Consider the following 25,315-nt stretch of genomic DNA (forward strand, 5'->3'; position numbering starts at 1 on the left):
TAATATATATAAGGCACCATGCAAACCTTAAAACACTATAAACTACTTGGTACTGGCTAAGAAACAGAGTGGTGGATCAGTGGAATAGGTTAGGTACACAAGATGCAGTAGTCAATGACTATAGCAATCTATTCTTTGATAAACCCAAAGAATCCAGCTTCTGGGCTAAGAATTCACTATTTCACAAAAACTTCTGGGAAAATTGGAAAATGTTATGGCAGAAACTGGGCATAGATCATTATCTTACACTGTATACCAAAATAAAGTCAAAATGGGTTCATGATTTAGGAATAAAGGCTGATACTGTAAGCATTTTGGGAGAGCAAGGAATAGTTTACCTATTAGATTTATGGGAGGGGAAAGAATTCATGAGCCAACAAGAGATATAAAGAATTACAAAATGCAAAATGGATAATTTTGATTATGTTAAATTGAAAAGTTTTGTATAAACAAAGCCAATGCAACAAAGATTAGGAAGGAAGCAGAAAATTGGGAGAAAATCTTTGCAACCTGTGTCTCTGATAAAGGCCTCATATCTAAAATTTATAGGAATACGTCATTCCCCAATTGAGAAATGGTCAAAAGGATACAAACAGGCAGTTTTCAGAGGAAGAAATTAAAGATGTCTATAGGCATGTGAAAAAATGCTCTAAATCACTATTGATTAGAGAAATACAAATCAAAACCACTCTTAGGTACCATATCTCTCTTGTCAGATTAGCTAACATGACAAAACAGGAAAATGATAAATGCTGGAGAGGATGTGGGAAAATTGGAACACTGTTACTTTGTTGATGGAGTTATGAACCAATCCAGCCATTCTGGAGAGCAATTTGGAACTATACCCAAAGGGCTATAAAAATGTGCATACCCTTTGGACCCAGCAACACCACTTATAGGGCTGTATCCCAAAGAGATCACACAAGTGGGAAAGGGACCCATATGTACAAAAATATTTATAGCGGCTCTTTTTGTGGTAGCAAAGAATTGGAAATCAAGGGGATGTCCATCAATTGGGGAATGGCTAGACAAGTTGTGGTATATGAATGTAATGGAATACTATTGTGCTATAAGAAATGGGGAACATACAAATTTCATAATAACCTGGAAAGGCCTACATGATCTGATGCTGAGTGAATGGGGTAGAACGAGGAGAACACTGTGCACAACCACAGACATTGCTTCTCTAATGACTGACTTGGCTCTTCTCAGCCACACAAGGTTCAAAGACAGCTCCAGAGGACTCATGATGGAGAGAGCTTTCTACATCCAGAGAAGGAATTACAGAGTCTGAATGCAGATTGAGGCAAACTATTTGCTCTCTCTTTTTTTCTTTTCTTTTTTGGTTTTGTTTCTTCTTTCTCATGATTCATTCCATCGGTCACAAGTCTTTACAACTTGACTGTTGTGTAAATAAGTTTAGTGAGAAGGTATATGTGGAACATATACTGGATTCTATGCTGTCTTGGGGAGAAGGGGAGAGGAAAGGGAGGGGAAGAAAATTTGGAAATCAAAAACTTTTGGAACTGAGTGTTGTAAACTAAAAATAAAAAATCTAAAAAAAATGCAAATGAAAACTCACCCATTAAAAAAAAACTACATAAATTCAGTTATTAGAATTGTCATCTATAAAATCAGGATAATTCTGACTAACCATTATAAATTAGAGCTTCCAAAGAACAGCAAGGTCTAGCTGAATATAAACATCAAGTCATAAATACATGGACTAGCCCTTCAACTGGTATATAATCTTTTTTTGGAGATTATATTATGGAAATAAGTCTCAGTAATTTCTCAGCATAGAGGTTAAATTCCTGTTTAAGTCACATCAGAATGCTAAAGGCTGTTTTGCAGAATTACAGGCTGCCAGGTTTGAGTTTTTACCATCATCTCTATGTACTTTGGGTTGCATGGATATTATACCTTGGTCATCTCTATATCACAGACATCTTATATGGAGATTGTGTGTGCCTAAAGAGCAATAATGAATACCTCCATCATGAAAATAGAAATTAAGATAGTGGGATCATATTCCTTTGTCTAACCCTAGATGGGTCTAGGACCTTTGTCAACTCAGTATACCTGTCCGTGTCCAGATCTGACCATCATAAAAAGTAATTATAAATAATAACTTGCTATTTGTAAAGCATCTTAAAGTTTGCAAAGCGCTTTGCCTGTGTCGTTTCATTTGATCCTTACGAGATCCCTGTGAGGTAGTGTGTTATCATCCGCATTTTACAGACGAGAAAATTCGTCTGCCTTCAGGTTCATAGGGAATTGTAAAAATTTCTTCATTGATAGTTAAGATATCTGCTTGTTGTGCATATAATATGTGTGTGTATGTATACATATATTTGTGTCTGTATAAATATATTCACATATATTTTACATACATATGTGGACTATATGAGTGTGTATATATTGACATACATATTTATGTCAAAGCCCAGCAATCTTCAGAAATGTTGAACTGTCTCTTTCCAACATTGTGATAAGATTAGGGGTGGAGCTGGACAGCAGATGCTGCTGAACACTGACTCTTGAACCAGTAGGCAGGTAGGCAAGAACTGGCTGCCATTTTCCATGGAGTACAGTTCTAGTTACTCTTAAGTGTTTGGAAATGGAAAATCGGCTTGTGTTTACTGCAGTTACTAATCCTTAGTCGGTATTTCAATATTTAATGAACTTATGCCTCACTTCTGTTGTAGGCTTAAATGCTGCCAAACAGACAAACAAGAATACTATATACAGATAAACTAGCCAAAGGCTTATCTGAATCAATCAAGCAGAAATTCATAAATGAAGCTGCTGTGATTATAAAAGATTTCTAAATTAAAATGAGTGACTAATGGTTGAAGAGAGCCCTCTGTCTTCTCCAGGTCTGGCAGCATTTCATCACCTGTGATCAGATACTCTAATGGGCCAGCAAAGCCAAGTAAAAGAGTAGCAGTGGTTTGTTTGGAATGAGGCATACGGCCACATTGCTGCTGTAATCTTGGAAGGCTAGATTAGTTCCAGATATGAAGCTACCCCCAAGGAATTTCAGTGTGGTACTGTGCTAGAACTAGTTTCAAGAGTTCAAGACCCAAGCTATATAGCAGGTCTACCAGGGAAGTAAGAGGGCCATTTCAGTTTTGGTCTAAAACAGAGCTGTTTATTCTGCCCTCATTCTCTATCCTGCAAATTGTATCATCCATCCCCTTTATTATGGAATCTTTATTATGGAAGAGTTCCTTCTAACTCACAGGTAGCTGTGTGACTGCAACAGGGGTCTCCACCTAATTATTTTTTTCGCTTGAAACATGGGAACCAGCATACACTAAGCCTTTAAGTGGCTGACTAAGGAGCTGGCCTATGTCTCAAGGCAACAAAGTTGCCAGGTAAGGCCAGGTAATATGACCACTTCTTGTAAATAAAGTCCTATATTATTGAAAGTGGAGAGAGGCTTAATTTTTTTTAATAAGAGGGCAGTAATTGACTAGATAATGTATGGCATTGGTAATGAAATCTAATGTTTTTTTTATTACTGGGAAATATTTGCTAAGTGGTTCAGATTATTAAGTAATAATCCCAAATGACCATTCTTCTGTATGATTTCAATAGCCTCTACATAGTATCAGCTGCTAGTTTTAGCCCACTCCTTAAAGTCACCAATTTATCTGGTCAAATGAAGTCCAAACCAACAGCTAAAATCCATGTAGACTTTGCTAGATAAACTTCCTCTTTATCTCTTAAAATGCTGATTACTTGGTGACTTGAGGAAAGGCTATAGTTACCCAAACTGAGCACAATAACTAGGTTATAAGTCTTCAGAATTTCTCTGCTGCTTTTCCCTAGTCTTGTTTGCTACTGAAAGGAAACCTCAGTAAGCTTTCCTTTTAAAGAAGATGATATTTAGGAGTATTCTAATGTTTATGATGCTTCTGCTTGAATCTCTTTGAAGACTTTGTGGTAGCCCAAGTCAATATTAGGAAGCTTTCCTCAAGTACTCTAGGGAAATAACTAACTCTAATTTTTCATCCTGCATACCAGAATACATTTCTGTCTTCTCTTAACTACAGGAGGTCTAAAAGAACCTTTATATGAACTAAGTTAAACACATATACACATCTCTTTTATGGCTATGTGCCATCTTTGATTTTCTTAATCCAGATTTACTCACCCCCACTTGTTGGGTTTTTTTTTTATTTTGTTTTTTTTCTTTGCAGATGGGATGGGAAGAGTTCTTGCTCAAGATGTATATGCAAAAGACAACCTACCCCCCTTCCCAGCATCAGTAAAAGATGGCTATGCTGTCCGAGGTAAGGGTTTTCTCTTTCTTGATTAGTATTTGTCATGCACTGCATATTTTGAAGGATTTGGGCTAATTCCAGGCACCCAACTGTTACTGCATCTGCTTCTTCACTGTCTGTTAGAATAACTTTATTCACAGAGAGGTATATTCACATGTGTATTTCCTGACACTAGGCCTAATGAGAATCTTTTACTGGAAGCCTCACTATTGCACAAAAACTCCCACTTGGCAGATATTTAAGAAAGGGTCTTTGAATTATGTACCTTCAGGTGTTAGTCTTGATTTAGAACCACTCCCTAGAGGCCTAGGGATGTTTTCTTAGTGGAACCTCTAAAGACTCAAGACTAGGAATAGAGAAATCAATGCCAACACTGGGCCAGTTGAGGTCAGATTTCAACTGAACCCCAGGCGACCAACAATTGGAATGATCTGTCCTCCTACTTTAATCACAAGTAAACTATTTACTGAGAAGAATGAAAGCTAAATTTCTATCCATCCTTCAAACATGACAGTCTTCAGAGCTCTTGTAGCTACAGATGGTGCTGACAATACAAGCAGTTGATACTACCATAGACTATACAAATCCAATAAATAAATGCTATAGTGATTCCTCCCAGTAGAAAGGCCAGTCTGAGACCCCAAAAATGTAAATTGTATTTGAATTGCTTAAAGACTCTGGGTATCTTTCCATTAGTTATGAGTTCAGTATTGATGGGGTTGGAAAAATGTCTAGAAACATTTCCCAGGACACAGAATCTGTCTTCATAGACAATAGAATCCTTTACTATCTTTTATGTTGGGCAGTTAAAATGATTTTCTTTTTCTTTGATACATTTAAATATTTATTCATATGTTAAATCTCTGGTGCCTTAATGTGTTGGAAAAAACATTTGCTTGGTCTCTGTCTATAGTGGTGTCCTTGGTCAAAATTGTTAGCCTTGTACTTTACAGAGCTCTTTTTGTGTTAGTCTTCCGTTGCAGTTCAACTTAGTATGTGAATGAAATCATATCTTTTTTCCTGAGGAAAAGGAAACTCAGAGATGATTCTCATTGGCTCATTTCCTTCAGCTGGCTGAACTGTAGAACACTGAGGTAGAATAGGGGAAGCAGAAACCCCAGACACACAGCCCTGCCTTGATTCAGCTGTATATTTTTAGCTTCCAAATTTCCCTCCTGTGATATTTATGCAGTGAATATTGTCCAGAAAGGAAATTATTTTATTCTTTGGACAGCCTCATCAGCTCTTACTGCTTCTTATTCCCTGCCTGGAGAGCTGGAGTTGTTTGTGGCAGTGCCATTTGTGATCTTACAAAATTGTTGTAAAATGACAAAGGATTCTGACCTCAAGGGAAGGACAAAAATCTGAAGCAGATGAAACTCCAAAGGGATTGAATATTCAATCGTTGCCTGTCTGGTAATATGAATGAGGAAAAAGTGAAAAAATAAGTTACTTGAGGCACAATTATTCTTAAAGAGAATGTTCTCTGTTTTTGCATGAGACAGCCGCAGCTTGGTAGAGTAAAACTGTATTGCTCAGAGCTCTTCTTGTTGCTACAGAGAATGATTAGCCCACATGAGCTCTAAAAGCCTTTCTTGACTTACATGAACTGATGCATAGTGAAGTGAACAGAACCTGGAGAATGTCGTACATAGTAGCAGCAATATCGTTCAATGAAAAACTGTGAATGACTTAGCTGTTTTCAGCAATACAATGATCCAAGACAATCCCAAGGGACTAATGATGAAGCATACTTTCTCTATACAGAGAAAGAACTGATATTGACTGAATACAGACTGAAGCATGCTATTTTTCACATTCTTTCTTTTTTTCTTTTATTCGAGTCTTATACAAAATGTCTAATATGAAAATGTTTTACATAACTGCACATGTATAACCTATATCTGATTGCTTACTGTCTCAGGGAGGGGTAGGGGAGGGAGGTAGGAATAGAATTTGGAACTTAAAACTTTAAAAAAAAAGTTTTAGGGGGCGGAGCCAAGATGGCCGCATGAAGGCAGCCTCTTACCGGAGCTCTCTCACAAGGTCTGTCAGATTCCCATAAAAAAGTGAATTTGAGCAGATTTGAGAGAGTCAGAAACCGCGAGCAGTCTGCGTGGGGCAAATTTCCGAGCCAGGAGAGTCTGAAAGGCCAGAGGAACGAACCTGCAGGCGCGGAGAGTGCTCGGTGCGGAGCTGCTCCAGACCAAGGCGGAAGCGGCCGGCCGGGAAATCCACGTGGGAGACGAGCTGGGAGAAAGCTGGGCGCCCGAAACCGGCAGAGATCCCCAGGCCTCCCAACACAGGACGGCAGTCTCTGGGAGCGACGAGAGGCAGCGCAACGCCACCAGCCGCGAAAACACCCAGTCCTGCCGCTTGCAAAACCCAGGATCTCGGCCTCTTGAACTTCCGGAAGACTCAATGGCTAGGTAAGCGGCTCTAACCCCTCCCCCCCTCACCCAGAGAATTCCTCGGGTAAAAAAAAAAAAAAAAAAAAAGAGAACTGAAACAGAGGAGAGAGTAGCAGGGCTTCACAGGACAAATACTAGAAGCTCATTAGTCCCAGAGGGGAAGAGTCGGCAGGGGGCCAAGCCAGGAGCCCAGACGTAACCTTGCTCCCCCAGGGGAAGCGCCAGTCATCAGCTCAAACAACAAACGGCTGAGACCATTGCTGAAAAGCAAGTGCTGGAGAGCACCCATAGGGAGTGAGACGCCAGGGAGCCAGACCCCTCCCCCACACCTCAGGAAACTGAAGGTTATAATTCTAGACTCACAACCCCCAGAATAAAAAAGCTGGGACAGAAAGCCCTGAGACTCACAGATAGAAATTCGTTCTAACGCCAGCAAAAGGCAATCCAACATGAAGAAGAACACAAAAAAACCGAGGACAATAGATTCTTTTTATGGAGACAGGCAGGATCAAAATATCGACTTAGAAGAAGATAGCAATGACACGGTAGATACATCAGATACCTCAAAAGCTAATATGATCTGGTCTCCAGCCCAAAAAGCACTGCTGGAAGAGCTAAAAGAGGATTTTAAAAACCAAATTAGGGAGCTAAAAGAAAATATGGAAAAAATGGAAAAAAGGGAGAAAAAATCCACTGACGAAATCAAGTCCCTAAAGAATAAGATTGGCGAAATGGCTATGGAGATTCAGAATCTAGAGAGAGAAAAGGACACCCTGAGAGGTGAAATCAACCAATTGAAAATGGATGCTCAAAAGCAAAATGTAAACACTAACTCATTTAAAATTAGACTTGAGCAAGTGGAAGCTAATGAATCTATGAGGCATCAAGAAGTAATAAAACAAAATGTAAAGAATGAAAAAATAGAAAAAAATGTGAAATATCTGATTGGCAAAACAACTGACCTGGAAAATAGATCCAGGAGAGACAATTTGAGAGTTATTGGTCTACCGGAAATCCACGATGAAAAAAGGAGCCTTGACAGTATCTTCGAAGAAATTATCAAAGACAACTGCCCAGAGGTCCTAGAACCAGAGGGGAAAATAGTCATTGAAAGAATTCACCGATCACCCCCTGAAAGAGATCCCAAACTGAAAACACCAAGAAATATTATAGCCAAATTTCAGAGCTATAAACTTAAGGAGAAAATACTGCAAGCAGCCAAAAAGAAGCAATTCAAATATCGTGGAACTACAGTCAGGATCACGCAGGATCTCTCAGCTTCCACATTAAAAGACAGGAGAAATTGGAATATGATATTCCGAAGGGCAAAGGAGCTGGGACTACAACCAAGGATCAACTACCCAGCAAACTAAGCATAATTTTCCAGGCAAGGCGATGGACATTCAATGAAATAAGGGAATTCCAGACCTTCCTGATGAAAAGGCCAGAACTCAATGGCAAATTTGATCTCCAAATACAAACCTCAAGAGAGACATAAAAAGGTAACCAGGGGGAAAAACCCCACAAACTTCATTAACCAATAAGGTTAGGTTGTTTACATCTTTATGTGGGATTATATCATCTTATGTATGTTTTTTATGTATATATATATATATACATATACATATATAAGTCATTCTTGTGAATGGTACAACTATTGTGACAAATGAAAGGGATATACATAGGTTGTGAATGCCTGTATAAATTGACTGATGTAAAGATATAAAATATAAATAAGAGATATAAAGGGAGGGCTATTAGGGAAGTGGTAAGAAGGTTGTAGAAAAGGGTAAATTACACCAAAGGAAGTGGCAAAAAAACATATTATAGTAGAGGGAAAGAAGGGAGGGAGAAGAGCAGTATTTGAGCTTTACTGTCATCTGATCTAGTTCAAGAAGGGAATAACATACTCGGATAAGTTTAGAAATCTAACTTGTCCTACGGGAAGTGGGAGGGAAAGGGGGGAAAAAGGGAGGGGGGAGGGCAGAAGGAAGAGGAGAAGTAGCAAGTGGGTAACGGTTAGATAAGGGAGGGGAATAAAGAGGGAGGGTTAACTGAGGAAAGCGGCGGTCAAAAGCAAAACTTTGTTGGGGAGGAGAAGGGGAAAGGGAGAAATAAAAGCATAAACAGGGGGAATTAGGATGGAGAAAAAGACACAGATAGAAATCATAACCCTGAACGTGCAGGGGATGAACATTCTCACAAAACAGAAGCAGATAGCAGAATGGATTAAAAACCATAATCCTACAATATGCTGTTTACAAGAAACACATCTGAAACAGGGGGATACACATAGGGTTAAGGTAAAAGGCTGGAGTAAAATATATTGTGCCTCAGCTAAAGTAAAAAAAGCAGGTGTAGCAATCCTAATCTCAGACAAAGCAAAAGTAAAGATAGATCTAATTAGAAGAGATAAGGAAGGACATTATATCCTGCTGAAAGGCACCATAAACAATGAAGCAATATCATTGCTTAACATATATGCACCAAGTGGTAAGGCATACAAATTCTTAGAGGAGAGGTTAAGGGAGTTACAGGAAGAAATAGACAGCAAAACTATAATATTGGGAGACCTCAACCTCCCCCTTTCTGAACTTGATAAATCTAACCTCAAAATAAATAAGAAAAAAGTTAAGGAGGTAAACAGAATTTTAGAAAAGGCACATATGATAGACCTCTGGAGAAAACTGAATGGGGATAAAAAGGAATATACTTTCTTCTCAAAAGTACATGGCACATACTCAAAAATTGACCATGTACTAGGGCATAAAAACCTCACAATCCAGTGCAGAAAAGCAGAAGTAGTCAATGCATCCTTTTCAGATCATGATGCAATAAGAATCATTTTTAATAAAGCACCATGGAAAAATAAGCTAAAAACTAATTGGAAACTAAATAATTTAATTCTAAAGAGTGAGTGGGCCAAAGATCAAATCAGAGAAACAATCAATAATTTCATTCAAGAGAATGACAATAATGAAACAACATACCAAAACTTATGGGATGCAGCAAAAGCAGTTCTTAGGGGAAGTTTTATATCTCTAAATGCCTACATGAATAAAAGGGAAAGAGGAGATCAATGATCTGGGCATACAGCTGAAAAAGCTAGAAAAAGAGCAAATTGAAAACCCCCAATTAAATACCAAATTAGAAATACTGAAAATCAAAGGAGAGATTAATAAAATTGAAACCAAGAAAACTATTGAATTAATAAATAAAACAAAGAGCTGGTTTTATGAAAAAACCAATAAAATTGACAAACCTTTGGTCAATTTGATTAAAAAAAAGAAAGAAGAAAATCAAATTACCAGTATAAAAAATGAAAAGGGTGAGGTCACCTCTAATGAAGAGGAAATCAAAACAATAATTAGGAATTATTTCGCCCAACTGTATGCCCATAAATTTGACAACCTTAGAGATATGGATGAATATCTACAAAAACATAAACTGCCCAGACTAACAGAGAAGGAAGTGAAATTTCTTAATGACCCCATATCAGAAAAAGAAATTGAGCAGGCCATCAACGAACTCCCTAGGAAAAAATCTCCAGGGCCAGATGGTTTTACATGTGAATTCTATCAAACATTTAAAGAACAACTAATTCCAATACTTTGCAGACTATTTGGGAAAATAGGAGAAGAAGGAGTCCTACCAAATTCTTTTTATGACACAAATATGGTACTAATACCTAAACCAGGTAGAGTTAAAACAGAGAAAGAAAATTATAGACCAATTTCTCTAATGAATATTGATGCAAAATTTTAAATAAAATATTAGCAAAAAGATTGCAGCAACTCATTACGAGAATAATACACCATGACCAGGTAGGATTTATTCCAGGAATGCAAGGCTGGTTCAATATTAGGAAAACTATTAGCATAATTGACCATATCAACAACAAAACTAGCAAAAACCATATGATCATCTCAATAGACGCAGAAAAAGCCTTTGACAAAGTACAACACCCATTCCTATTAAAAACACTAGAAAGCATAGGAATAAGGGGAACCTTCCTCAAAATTATAAATAGCATCTACCTAAAACCATCAACAAGCATTATTTGTAATGGGGATAAACTAGATGCATTCCCAATAAGATCAGGGGTGAAACAAGGATGTCCATTATCACCCCTATTATTCAATTTGGTTCTAGAAACATTAGCTGTAGCAATAAGAGAAGAAAAAGAAATTGAAGGAATTAGAATAGGAAAAGAAGAAACTAAATTATCACTTTTTGCAGATGATATGATGATTTATCTAGAGAATCCTAGAGAATCAAGTAAAAAACTACTTGAAATAATAAACAACTTTAGCAAAGTTGCAGGATATAAAATAAACCCACATAAATCCTCAGCATTCCTATACATTACTGACAAAGCCCAACAGCAAGAGATAGAAAGAGAAATTCCATTCAAAGTTACTGAAGGCACTATAAAATATTTGGGAGTCTATTTGCCAAGACAAACCCAGGGCCTATATGAACATAACTATGAAACACTTTTCACGCGAATAAAATCAGATCTAAATAAATGGAGAAATATCAGTTGCTCATGGTTAGGCCGAGCTAATATAATAAAAATGACAATTCTACCTAAATTAATCTATCTATTCAGTGCCATACCAATCGAACTACCAAAATTTTTTTTTGCTGAGCTGGACAAAATAATAACAAAATTCATTTGGAAAAACAAGAGGTCTAGAGTATCTAGGATATTAATGAAAAGACATGCTAGGGATGGTGGTTTAGCCACACCAGATATTAAACTGTACTACACAGCAGCAGTCATCAAAACTGCCTGGTACTGGTTAAGAAACAGGGGTGTGGATCAGTGGTATAGGATAGGTACACAAGTAGGTGAAATCAACAAGTTTAGCAATTTACTCTTTGATAAACCCAAAGAAGCCAGTTTCTGGGCTAATAATTCACTATTTCACAAAAACTGTTGGGAAAATTGGAAAATGGTAGGGCAAAAACTGGGCATAGACCAATATCTTACACCATATACCAAAATAAAGTCAAAATGGGTTCATGATTTAGGAGTAAAAGTTGATACTCTAAGTAATTTGGGAAAGCAAGGAATAGTTTACTTATCAGATTTGTGGAAAAGTAAAGAATTCATGACCCAACAAGAGATAGAGAGCATTACAAAATGCAAAATGGATAATTTTGATTATGTCAAATTGAAATGTTTTTGTACAAAAAAAGCCAATGCAACAAGAATTAGGAGAGAAGCAGAAAATTGGGAGAAAATCTTTGCAACTAGTATCTCTGATAAAGGCCTCATTTCTAAAATATACAGGGAGCTAAGCCAAATATATAGGAATACAAGCCATTCCCCAATTGAGAAATGGTCAAAGGATATGAACAGGCAGTTTTCAGAGGAAGAAATTAAAGCTATCTACAGGCATATGGAAAAATGCTCTGGATCGCTGCTGATTAGAGAAATGCAAATCAAAACAACTCTTAGATACCACATCTCTCCTGTCAGATTGGCTAAAATAACAAATCAGGAGAATGATAAATGCTGGAAAGGATGTGGGGAAATTGGAACATTGTTGCATTGCTGGTGGAGTTGCGAGCTGATGCAGCCATTTTGGAGGGCGGTGTGGAACTATGCCCAAAGGGCTATAGAAATGTTCATACCCTTTGACCCAGTAATACCACTTCTAGGGTTGTATCCCAAAGAAATCACGCAAGCGGGAAAAGGACCCATATGTACAAGAATATTTATAGCAGCTCTCTTTGTGGTAGCCAAGAATTGGAAAGCAAAGGGATGCCCATCAATTGGGGAATGGCTGAACAAGCTGTGGTATATGAAGGTGATGGAATACTATTGTGCCATAAGAAATGGGGATGATGCAGACTTCATAACAACCTGGAAAAACCTACACGACATAATGCTGAGTGAGCGGAGCAGAGCCAGGAGAACGTTGTGCACAGCCACAGATATGTGGATTCCGTGAGGACCAACCCTGACATACTGCGCTTCTCTCAGCAACCTAAAGGGGCAAGGACAAATCCAGGGGACTCACGATGGAGAATGCTATCTTCATTCAGAGAAAGAACTGCGAAGTTTGAATACAGACTGAGGCACACTACATGCTCGCCTTTTCTGCTTCTCTTTTTTTTTTGTTTTTGGTTTTTTTTTTTTTTTGTTGTTTTTTTTTTTTTTTTTTTTTTTGGTTCTGTTTCTTCTTTCTCATGATTCATTCCATTGGTCAAAATTCTTCTCCACGACTTGAATAGAGCATAAATTAATTCAATGCGAAGTTATACATGACAGTTATATGAGACTTCATGCCGTCTTGGGGAGGGAGGGGGGAGGGAGGGGAGAAAAACTGGAACTCAAAACTATGTAGAACCGTGTGTGGTAAACTAAAAATAAATAAAGAAAAAAAAAAAAAAGTTTTAAAAAAAATTTTAAAGAAGAAAAAAAGCCCTTCTTCCTACTGTGAGTTCCATCCAAAAATTTTTATGTGAATTAACGTGCAGTAGCTTATAGTAACTTTTATTTGAAAACTATTTTACATCTTTGTAAAAAGTATCAAATAAATATAGTATATAAAGTTCAAGAGGGTATCTACTGTCTGATACTTATTATTTATTATTTGTGGAAGGTTGGCAGTGCTCTGAGCCATGTAAAGAGGAGATACAGTCTTGACCTTAGGAGCTCACAACCTAATTTGGATCAACAACTCAGCTATAAAGACAGCAGTTATAGAAATGGTTGAAATTTGAAGCACTAGGTTCTTAGGTACGTCTGCTAAGTCAATATATGATGACATTATGACTGAAGCAGACAAAAGTCGGAAATGAGAGCCTCAAGCCACCAATAAAAAGCTTAACATATTCTTAAAGTAAACTTTGATCCATCAACATGGTGGGTTTTTCAAAAACTCCTTCCCCTCAGTTCATTATCTGTTAACAAATTATTAGATAATAACAAATAACAAATTCTACAAATAATGTTACTATACTTTACAACACTGGGAAATTATAGTGATTTTATCTTCTTTGTAATTAGATTCATTCATTAGTCTCTTTCTGCATTACACCATCTCCGTCAGTGTCTCAGTGAGAACCAGCAAGGCAACTGTTGACTAGTCCCCTATCAGTGCCTACCTGACCATTCTTAATCTTGTAGATCAGAGGGGTCAAACTTGCTGCTTGCTTGCAAAACTCCCAACCTAAACAGCAGCATAGACCACGTTATTAAAATGTAATTGGAAAATGCTTAACAAAATGAATACGAATACATATAAATAATAAGTAATGTTATTTTGTGATTTTCTAAGTCAGTATGTGGCCTACGAGAACTCAGTTCTATTTTAGTGTAACACCATGTTCTAGACAATTTATTGTTTAGTATCACATCTCCCATCCCTATGCCTTTGCCCAGGCTGTACCCCATGTTTGGAATACATTCTCTCCTCTCCTTCACCTCACAGAATCCCTAACTTCTTTCAGAACACAGCTCAAGTTCCACCTCCAACTGGAAGCCTTTCCTGACCCCTCCCTCCCCTCAGTTACTCTCTGCCCTCAATGAAAAGTTATTGCGGATTCTATGTTTACTTTTCTGTATACATGTTGTTTCCTCCTAATAGAATGCAAATTTCTTGAGAGAAGGGACTACTGTGTTTATATCTTATATCCTCAGCCTATAACCCTAGCACCGTACTTGGCAAACATGAGCTAACTAATGGTATGTTGAATGAATGAGTGAAGAACATTGAAATGTTTTAAGAGCCTTAAAGAGCTGTTGTGTTACCAGAAAGTAATGGTAAAGCATGGCTTCTCTGTCAATTCCTGTAAGAAATAGGAAAAGAGTATCACTTTGAATGTAGATTTAAGGCTTCAGTATGTTTTTGCAGAAATCAAAAGTCACCAAAGAACCATGTCAAGAACCAGGGTTCTTGAAATAAAGATGTAAGTGAAAACACAAATATTTTCTGAACACTAAGAAAAGGAGGCAACTTCTGAGACCAGCATTAAACATTTGTGAATTGCTTACATAATGTGTTTGTTGTTAGATTTGGTTTTGATTGCTTTTTATTGCTTCCTGCAAATTAAATTCAGTGGTTACAATGCAGAAGAGAAACTCATTACTAGATATGTGAAAATTAGCTGTGTGCTTTAGAAGAGAAACAAAATGAAATAATAAGCCACTACCATGTTAAGCGTTTTTGTAAAAATCGACTGCATAAAGGGTTCATTCCTTGTTTTCAAGGATATGCAAAGTGGTGAAAGCAGTCTTTAAGAAATCCAGTGTGTTTTATGATAGTGAAGGATACATGCTGGCTACTTGAAACAGTCTTCTTAGTAAAAAAAAATAACCGTGTAAATGTGCAAATACAGTATAAAGAGTAATGGAGTGGGAATCAGGAGGCTTTGGTTTTAGGGACTCTCCCACTAATCAGCTGTTTTAGATATAAGTATAGAAATAAACCTCCATAGCAATCTTACTTGTGGTGTGAAGGTTACACTGGGTTCTTAAAGGCTTTGCCAGTTCAGGTCTCAGCAAATCTTACCTAGGTGGAAATGATTCAGGCACAGGCTCAAGAGTGATCTGTATATACAAAGATAAGTCTAGCATAGCTAGCAAGTTCAGAGAGGCCCACTCACCACCAGCTTGCTGACAGGAAGATGAATTGTTGAGCTGCATCAACTCCCAAGGACCAGTTACTCAGTTGTGAAGACATCATACATCTGTGAAAGGAGTACCCACACCCAACAAAATTCAAGAACCTTCACATATCAAAGTATAGATAACATATTTTTTAACTTCCCAGAGTACTTTGACATCTCATTTAACTTTCCCAATAACTCAGTGAAGGTAGAGAAAATTGGGGCGCACAAAGTTTTAGTGACATTCCCAAGACTAGATAGCTATTTAACAAAAGAGCCATAATAACTAAAACCTAGGCCCCCTTGCTCCCAAACCATTATTTTTTATATTAGGTCAATCTACTGTTTTTTGATCAGAAGACAACGTTTGAGGCAACCATTATCACATCTTTCTCTGGCATAAATTACATCATTTTTTAAAAAGATCTTTCATACCACTATATATAATCTGTGTGTATATGTGTGTGTATTTTATACATAGTGACAGTGTGTTGGGAAAAAATGGTATTTTGGAATTGGAGAACAAGGATCCAAATCCTTCCTCTGCTGCCTTGTGTCCTTGGGCAAGTCACTTACTTGTTCCAGGCCTCAGTTTCCTCATCTGTAAAAAGAAAAGGGTTGGATGGGAGATTAATTCTTAGATCATCCCCAAGATTCTTTCTTACTCTAAAGTCTAAGATCCTATTATTGCCCTCCTTCATGCCATATACTACTAACATTTCATTCAGTGGCTTTGCTGGGAGACATACCAATTGAAAGCAAAAGAGTGGAAATTACAGAAAGGAAAGGAGAGAGTTCATTCACCAACATATCACCAATAATACCTTCAATAAGAAAGCCTGTTCAGGTGATATTTCAAAAGCAAACAACCAAATCAAAAGTTGTACGAATTGTTGCATAATTTGTAGACCTTATACTCAAATATCCTTAAAGTATATTATACTAATACTCAGATAATCTTATACTCAAAGTCTCTTTAGAAAGGCTTCAGTGAACCAATGTTTAATAGCACCTTGGACCTATTTCCCATTATTTGGATTTCATTATTGCTATAGGTCTACACTTATCATTGTTCTTGGTTCTGTTCCATTTCATAGCTGCTGATGGCCCAGGAGACCGTTTCATCATTGGGGAATCCCAAGCTGGTGAACAGGTGAGATTCATGTATAGGATTTCATGTAATTTGATTTAAACTAAATTTAACATTTAATGAGTATCTACAAGGCACAATGTTAGATATTCTGGGAAAGATAAAAAATAGATGTCACAAAATCTTTTCATTCAAGTAATTTATAATTTAGTAGCCGAGATAAGACATGTAAGACACCCAAAAAATTATACAAAGCATAAGTGTGTTATTGGAGAAGTCTATAGTATTGTGAATCAGTTAAGGAGGGAGAGTTCACTTCTGACTATATAGATGAAGGAAGACTTCATAGAGAAAGTGGTGTTTGATCTAGGCCTTGAATGATGGGTAGAATTTTTATAGGCAGAGGTGGAAAGGAAGGACATTTTAGGAGGAGGAAGTATAGCATAATTAGCTTGGCTTATTTGGGGAATATCAAATAGCCCAATTTGGCTAGAGCATAGAAGTACATAAAAAGGAGTAATGGAAGATCTGACTGGGACCAGAGCATGAAAGACCTAAAAATGTCAGGCTATGGAGTTTAGAATTTATTCTGTAGGCAATGGGGAGCAGTTTTTGATCAGAGGAGTAACAAGATCACAATTGTGCTTTAAGGAGATTATTCTGGCCACAGTGTACAAGATGGCTTGAAGAAAGAAAAGACTTGAGGAAGAAAATACAGTTAGGAGGCTATTAGGGTTAGTCCTAGAAAAAGTGTGAGAGAGTCTCAACTAGTGTAGTGGCAATAGAAATAAGAAAGGGGTGATGAAGGAGAGGCATTGGGGGAAAAGACTGAATGAAATATAGTAAATGAATGTGAGGGGCAGAGGGTACAAGGAAAAGAATAAAATAAAAGATCACCAAAAAAAATCACAGATCTAAGAGTTGGAAGGGACTGCCCAGATCATATATCTTAAACCATTCCTGACCAAGAATCTCTTCTATAGCATTATTAACAAAGCATCCAGTCTCTGCTTGAAAAGGCTAGCACCTATGACAGTGATGTTGATGAGGTCAATTTTTTTTCTTTGAATTACAATCTTTAGGTCACTGTTCTTAGTACCTATACTTTGTGCATTTGTCAAAGTCCATCTAGGGGCATGGCCCATGGTTCTTTGTTTCCCCAGGGTCTTACCGTCTTCTCCCTGTACCACTCAGTTGGGTTTGTCATAAAAAGTGATTTTAAGAGCACTTTCTGTGCTACATGCCCTAGATGTAGCTTTTTATTGCTTGTCCTGAGTGCTAGAATTGTTCATTACAGGTCCGGAATTTGTACATAAACATCTGAAGCCATAGGGTTTATTCCTGGCACTCTTCTTCAGTACTGTCTTTCTTATACTACTGATCCTCTCTTCTGATGGTTTTCTTCCTATTTCATACCAGTAACACTGTAAACTAATAGATTTGGGAGATCTATGTGGACAGTTTGTCCCTTCCCTTCCCCTTCCTTGCTCCCTTTTTCCCTCGCCCTGTTCCTCATCCTTCCATTCTAAGTTTAATGATATAGGTAGGTAGGTAGATAGGTAGGTAGGTAGGTAGGTAGATAGATAGATAGATAGATAGATAGATAGATAGATAGATAGATAGATAGATATAGATATAGATATAGATATTTAATCCTGATAAATGGGTTTTTACCAGCATATTAGGAAAATGGATTCCTGGTCAAGATCTCACCATTGTTATGTTTTAAGCCACAGTCTAGAAATTCAAATCCCCTTTCTAACATCAACTTCTTAGTCCACGTTTCACTCCCCAAGTTTGAATTTCTCTTCTGAACTCCCTACCTTCAAGCATCAGTAATGATAAGAACACCTCTGCCCTAAGGTCTTCATTTATAAGAAGAACAGCTAACATCTGCATAATGCTTCCTGTGTGCCAGGCACTGTGCTAAGTGCTTTACAAATATTATCTCAGTTGATCCTCACAAAAACCCTTGGAGGTATGTGCTATTATTATCCCCATTTTACCAATGAGGAAACAGAGGTGAAGTGACTTGGCCAAGACCACACAAGTACTAAGTATCCCAGGCTAGATTTCAGCCCAGGTCTTTCTGACTCCAGGCCTAGTGCTCTCTCCACAGCACTACTCAGCTTCCCTAGTACTTCATAATCCTTAGCAGTGCTTTCTAGGTTCCTTCTCAAACCTATATTTGTCCTTCCCTAGGTGCTACTTAAGTGCTTGCAGAAAAACAAATGATAGCTAACAGTTTATATAATTCTCAACAACTCTATGAAGCAAGTACTTCAAGTCTTATGATACCACCCTCCCACACACCCTTTTTACAGATGAGCAAATTGAAGTTAAGAAAGGATGTGTCACTCTAGTGACATGACCATGTTGCTAGTAAATGTCAGAAGCCTAATTCAAATCCAGGTCTCTCCTAATTTCATGTTCAACAGTCTTCTCATTAGCATAGTTGCTGAGGGTCACTGAAAATTTTTCCTTGTCCTTCATACTTTCATTTAATGAAAAATCTATACTCTTTTTTTTCCTTGTCAGTAGCTCTCTTGGCTAGTGTTTGTGACTAACAGCTTCCCTGCCACTCCTCCTAATTGTACTAACCAAGGTCCTCTAGTAAGGCTTAATTTACTTGCCACACATTTCCCATTTTTTCTCTCGACAGAATCATACAGTCTGCCCAAATGAATTTAATTGGCAGTTGGCATAGTCCTGCCACACCCAAATGCAGCCAGAAGCAAATAGAAGCTGATTCATGAGAAGAAGTCAGATTATCTAAGCAGATTCAGCCTCCGTCCTGGGAATCTCCAAATATTTCCCTGTGCTTCCTAGAGTTTTGAGCTTGGGTGACTGGAAGGATATGATGACTAACAAAGATAGAAAGGCAGGAACAGCCATCTGAGGGAAAGATGTTCATTTTTTCCTAGCTCCTTAATCTTTTGCTAATTTGGTATGGGACTAAATCTGTAAATTAATTTAGTTAGTAGCCAGACATTTTTGACCATGGCAAGTATGTAGATTTCTTGTGCTTTAAGATGCATATTTCTTACAAGGATGGTGTTTTTCTCTTTCTGCAGGGGTTTAGCAGCAGGGGGTGGTGGGACAAGAGGGAAACTAGTAACAGTATTGCTTCCCCCCACCAAAAAAAAAGAAAAGAAAAAAGGTCATTGAAGCATTTTTTCAAAATTCGCAGAAGAGAGAAGAAGGGAATTCAGAAGACAAACAGGACAGCTTTAAAAGAAGCATGTTGAATTTATTATATACTTTTCAAAAAAACTATTAGATAATTTAATTTTTAAATATAACCTCATTTCCTATTCTACTTTGTATGTGGAAATGTTTGTTTTGGAATATCTTCTTTAAATTATTCTTTAAATAAATGTTCATTAAATTCAGAACAAAAAAACTTTTAAAAAGAGGCCTAGAAAAAATGCTAAAATATATGACTGTGGGGTCTAAGTTGGGTAAGGAAGAAAGCAAAACCTTCTTATAGTCATAGTTGAATATTCTCAGCTTCTGTCAGACTCTCATTAGATTTCAGTAACTGTTTCTGAATTCCTTATGTCAATGGTATGGAAAGCTTAGAGGTCACATCATAGAGACGATTAAAAGGTTCAAAAAAATCCTCTGAGGACACATAAAAGAAATTGTAACTTTTTAATCAGTAAACAACTAGAGGATATTTATCTCTGTGGAATAGGGTGGTAAGCACTCCATTGGTTGCTATCTTTTGGTTCTACCTTCATAATTAAGTATTTTGGGGATTTTTTTTGGTAAGTAACCAGAGGTCATTCTTGTTTATTTGCTGGTGTTTTGAAGAAAAATGTAATTATTAGTTTGCAGGTACCAATTCGTAAATCTTGTTCTCTTAGACTTTTTCTCCAGTGTATTATAACCAGGAAAATTTTTAAAAAGCCTAGTTTCTATCCCAGTAAAGAGAGAAAGAAGGTTATTTAAGGGCAGGTGTCTAACCTTTACACATACTGTTTGAGTAGAATTTTCCCATTAGGGGGCAGGTACTTAGCCATTCCCAAAGTAACCTAAGAGCAGGAACATGGTGATTTTCTCAGTTGTCAACTAGGAATAATAAAAATACACTCCCTAGCATATGTATTGATTAAATTGAGGACAAACCCAAAGGATGTTTCTCTTCCTTTCCTTTGGGAATTCATCCATGGATACTTAGCTGTCCTGGCCATATACTTTTGCAAGCATTTTTATCCAGATGAGGGATAGTAGCAAGAATAACTCAAATTTTTCCTTGTACTTACTAGCAATGCCAAGTGTGTAATGTGAGGACAGGGAAGAGAGAGTGAAAATTTCAGAACAGTGGAAGGTTAAGGTAACAAGGGAATCCAGGACCACAAATGCAGTTAAAATGTATGACCATAGAGTGAATAAGTGAGGATGTGAGGGTGGATGAGCAAGGTACCCAGAGAAGAGCTATGGTAATCTGTACACCCCCATCTCATTATCCTGGCATCAGCCTGGGAGACATTGCCTAGGACTCTGAAGCTGTCACCTAGAAGACAATATCACCAGATCCTTAGCTGACACTGTAGTGCAGAACAAGACTTTTGTCACAGTCCCAGAATAAATGCAGTCAGTCTGGTTTGCTGGTGCAAGAATTTTATGTGGGAATTGAAACAGCTTCTTATTGTTTTGCTGCTTTTCTGCTAGCAATTTGCCATACAACTTTATGTAAGCCACGTGTCCTCTTAGTGCCTCAGTTTCTATTAGTTAAGTCCTTTGTATGAAATCATTTCCATAATGAAACAGCCAACTCTCACTTACCCGGGGTATGGTGATCTCAACCCCTTATCTTCTTCTTATTATTACTTATTTCAGTCCTAGGTAAGACTTGTGCTAGAAAAATGATAGTACAAAGAGAGGTAGTGAAATTCAAATCAGACAAAAAGGATTCTTTTTAGCAACTTCTACAAAAGCAATGTAGCTAAAATAACTCCCCTTCAGCCCCACCCCCACTTTTTTGTTATCTTTGGATTTCCTTTATCAACATAACATTTTTTAGACAACCCAAGACGTTTTTCGGGTGAAGCTCACTTTTTTTGTGTGTTTTTTTATTTGATATTTTTTAGTTTTAGCATTAATTTCCACAAGATTCTGAGTTACAAATTTTCTCCCCATTTCTACCCTCCCCCCCACTCCAAGACAGCATATATTCTGATTGCCCCATTCCCCAGTCAGCCCTCCCTTCTATCACCCCCATTCCTTTCCCACCCCAATCCTTTTCCCCTTACTTTGTTTTGGGGCAAGATAGATTTCTGTGCCCCATTGCCTATATATCTTATTTCCCAGTTGCATGTAAAAACAACCTTTTTTTTTTGAGCATCTGCTTTTAAAACTTTGAGATCCAAATTCTCTCTCCTCTTCTCTCCCCAACCACTCTCCCTAAGAAGGCAAGCAATTCAACATAGGCCACACATGTATCATTATGCAAATCACTCCCATAAATAGTCATGTTGTGAAAGACTAACTATATTTCCCTCCATCCTGTCCTGACCTCTTTATTCAAGTTTTTCCCCTTGACCCTGTTCCTTTTCAAAAGTGTTTGCTTTCGATTACTTCTTCCTCCTATCTTCCCTCCCTTCTATTGTCCCATTTTATCCCCTCCCCACTACTTTCCTGTGGGGTAAGATACCCAGTTGAGTGTATATACTATTCCCTCCTCAAGTCAAATCTGATGAGAGCAAGATTCACTCATTCCCCCTTACCTGCCCCCTCTTGCCTTCCAAATGAACTGCTTTTTCTTGCCACTTTTATGTGAGATAATTTACCCAATTCTATCTCTCCCTTTTTCCCTCTCTCAATATGTTCCTCTCTCACCCCTTAATTTGGTTTTATTTTTTTAGATATCATCCCTTCATATTCAACTCATCCTTTGCACTCTGTCTATGTACATGTATATTCCATTCAACTACCCTAATACTGAGAAAGGTCTCATGAATTACACACATCATATTTCCATGTAGGAATGCAAACAGAACAGTTCAACTTTAGTAAGTCCCTTATAATTTCTCTTCCTTGTTTACCTTTTCATGCTTCCCTTGATTCTTGTGTTGGAAAGTCAGATTTTCTATTCAGTTCTGGTCTTTTCACTGAGAAAGCTTGAAAGTCCTCTATTTTATTGAAAATCCAGATTTTACCTTGGAGCATTATACTCAGTTTGTCTGGGTAGGTGATTCTTGATTTCAATCCCAACTCCATTGACCTCCAGAATATCATATTCCAAGTCCTTTGATCCCTTAATGTAGAAGCTGCTAGATCTTCGGTTATCCTGATTGTGTTTCCACAATGCTCAAATTGTTTCTTTCTGGCTACTTGCAGTATTTTCTCCTTGACCTGGGAACTCTGGAATTTGGCTGTGATATTCCTAGCAGTTTTCTTTTTGGGATCTTTTCCAAGAGCTGATCAGTGGATTCTTTCAATTTCTATTTGACTCTCTGGCTCTAGAATATCAGGGCAATTTTCCTTGATAATTTCTTGAAAGATGATGTCTAGGCTCTTTTTTTGATCATGGCTTTCAAGTAGTCCAATAATTTTTAAATTATCTCTCCTGGATCTATTTTCCAGGTCACTGGTTTTTCCAATGAGATATTTCACATTGTCTTCCATTTTTTCATTTCTTTGGTTCTGTTTTATAATATCTTGATTTCTCATAAAGTCACTAGCTTCCGCTTGCTCCAATATAATTTTTAAGGTAGTATTTTCTTCAGTGGTCTTTTAGACCTCCTTTTCCATTTGGCTAATTCTGCCTTTCAAGGCATTATTTTCTTCATTGGCTTTTTGGAGCTCTTTTGCCATTTGGGTTAGTCTATTTTTTAATGTGTTATTTTCTTTAGTATTTTTTTGGGTCTCCTTTAGCAAGTCATTGACTTGTTTTTCTTGGTTTCCTCACATCACTCTCATTTCTCTTCCCAATTTTTCCTCTACTTCTCTTACTTGCTTTTCCAAATCCTTTTTGAGCTCTTCCATGGGCTGAGCCCAATTCATATTTTTCTTGGAGGCTTTTGATGTAGGCTCTTTGACTTTGTTGACTTCTTCTGGCTGTATGTTTTGGTCTTCTTTGTCACCAAAAACAGATTCCAAAGTCTGAGTCTGAATCTGAGACCGTTCTCACTGCCTGTTCATGTTCCCAGCCAACTACTTGACCTTGAGCTTTTTGTAAAGGTATGACTGCTTGTAGAGTAGAGAGTACTTTTTCCCGAGCTTTAGGGGCCTTGTGCTGCTGTTTTCAGAGCTACTTCTACACTGCAAGCTCTGCCACACCAGTGCTCTCCTCCCCCAAGAACCACCAACCCGGACCTCGACTCAGATCCAAGCAGGCTCTGCACTCCCGCTCTGATCTGCACTTAATTCCTCCCACAGGGTGGGCCTGGGGCCAGAAGCAACTGCAGCTGGAAACAGCCCCAGAGCTGCACCACCTCTGCCGCCCCCAGGGCAGTGGTCCACTTCGAACTCCTTTTACTCCATTCTAGCAGTTCTACCCACTAACCTTCTCTGTTGTCTTGGGTGTTTGTGGGTTGAGAAGTCTGGTAACTGCCGCAGCTCACTGATTCAGGGCACTATGCCTGTTCCACCGGGCTTCCGGTCTGGTTGGTCCTGGCTAGGCCCATGCTGGGCTCTGCTCTGCTCCACTCCCAGCTTGGTGCAATGGACCCTTCCCCGAGACCATCCAGGCTGTCCTGGGCTGGAGCCCTGCTTCCCTTTGCTATTTCATGGGTTCTGCAGCTCTAGAATGTGTTCAGAGCCATTTTTATAGGTGTTTGGAGGGACCTGGGGGGGAGCTCACGCAAGTCCCTGCTTTCCAGCCACCATCTTGTGGCTCACTTTTTAAAATGTATGAAATTCAAGTGACTTCAGATAGTCAAGATACTGAGAAGATGCTTTTTAAAAAATGGTTCCATAATAGGCAGCACCTGACATAACACTGAGTATGGTCCCATAATCAGCCTTTCTCAAGTGCAACACAATCATATGGCATTTTCATTAAATAAATATGGTTGTTGGAAACTCAGTCCAAAACCTCCATTAAAGGAACATCAAGACTTAAAATACCTTTATACCTAAATAATATCAATAAATACATAAGGGCAGAGAATACCAAACATTCCCAGAGGAGCGTGCAGTCAAGTATTGTTCACATGATTAAAAAGATCAATGATAGTATTGATTTCAACATTACAGTGATATAGAACACAACTTATCTGAGCCTTCCCATCCTGTCTATGTGCTTAGGTGTTTCTGGAGTGGAGTATTTCTAGTTGCTTGTTAAACCCTAATTAGGCATATTAATATGCTCCGTGCTTCATTGAATAATTACTGGGAAGTGGACTAGATGACCTCTTGAGGGTTTTATTAGCCAGTCAATTAATCAACAAGCATTTCTTAAGTACCTCCTATGCACCAAGCACTTGTTAAAGTGCTAGAGATACAAAGTCAAGTAAAACAATCCCCGCTCAAAAGAAGCTTACATTCTAACTGAGAAGATAATAAGGATCAGTAATTAAGCAAAAGGTAGTTTGAGAGGGAGGGCACTTGAGGGGATCAGGAAAGGCCTCATAGAGACAGTTTTGCTTGAGCTTCATCTTGAAGGAAGAGAGATTATATAAAGCAGAGGTGAGGAGGGAGTATAAGCCAGCCAGTGGAAAGGCACAGATATGAAAGATTTTGTATCATTGTGTGAGAACCAGAAAGAAGACCAGTTTGGATGGACGGCAGAGTGGGAGGAGAAGTTATATACAATGATGCCAGACAGACAGATTGGTGTAAGCTTGTGAAGTACTTTAAAAACTAAACAAAGTAGTTATATATTTTATTCTAGAGGCAGTGGAAAGCCATTGAAAATGACATGGTCAGACTTGTGCTTAAGGAAAATC

At 38.0% G+C, this 25,315-nt stretch overlaps 1 protein-coding gene across 4 annotated transcripts in view; it reads left to right on the forward strand.

Moving 5' to 3' along the window:
* GPHN (gephyrin) overlaps positions 1-25,315 on the forward strand; it is an 885,721-nt gene that overhangs the window by 758,290 nt on the left and 102,116 nt on the right. For all 4 annotated transcript variants that reach the window (XM_036769505.1, XM_036769507.1, XM_036769503.1 and 1 more), the window contains 2 exons: positions 4,209-4,301; positions 16,426-16,481. In XM_036769505.1, coding sequence (XP_036625400.1) covers positions 4,209-4,301; positions 16,426-16,481 — 149 coding nt within the window. The remainder of the gene's footprint in view (positions 1-4,208; positions 4,302-16,425; positions 16,482-25,315) is intronic.

This window comes from Trichosurus vulpecula, chromosome 8 (assembly GCF_011100635.1).
Source record: "Trichosurus vulpecula isolate mTriVul1 chromosome 8, mTriVul1.pri, whole genome shotgun sequence".
Lineage (NCBI taxonomy): Eukaryota > Metazoa > Chordata > Mammalia > Diprotodontia > Phalangeridae > Trichosurus > Trichosurus vulpecula.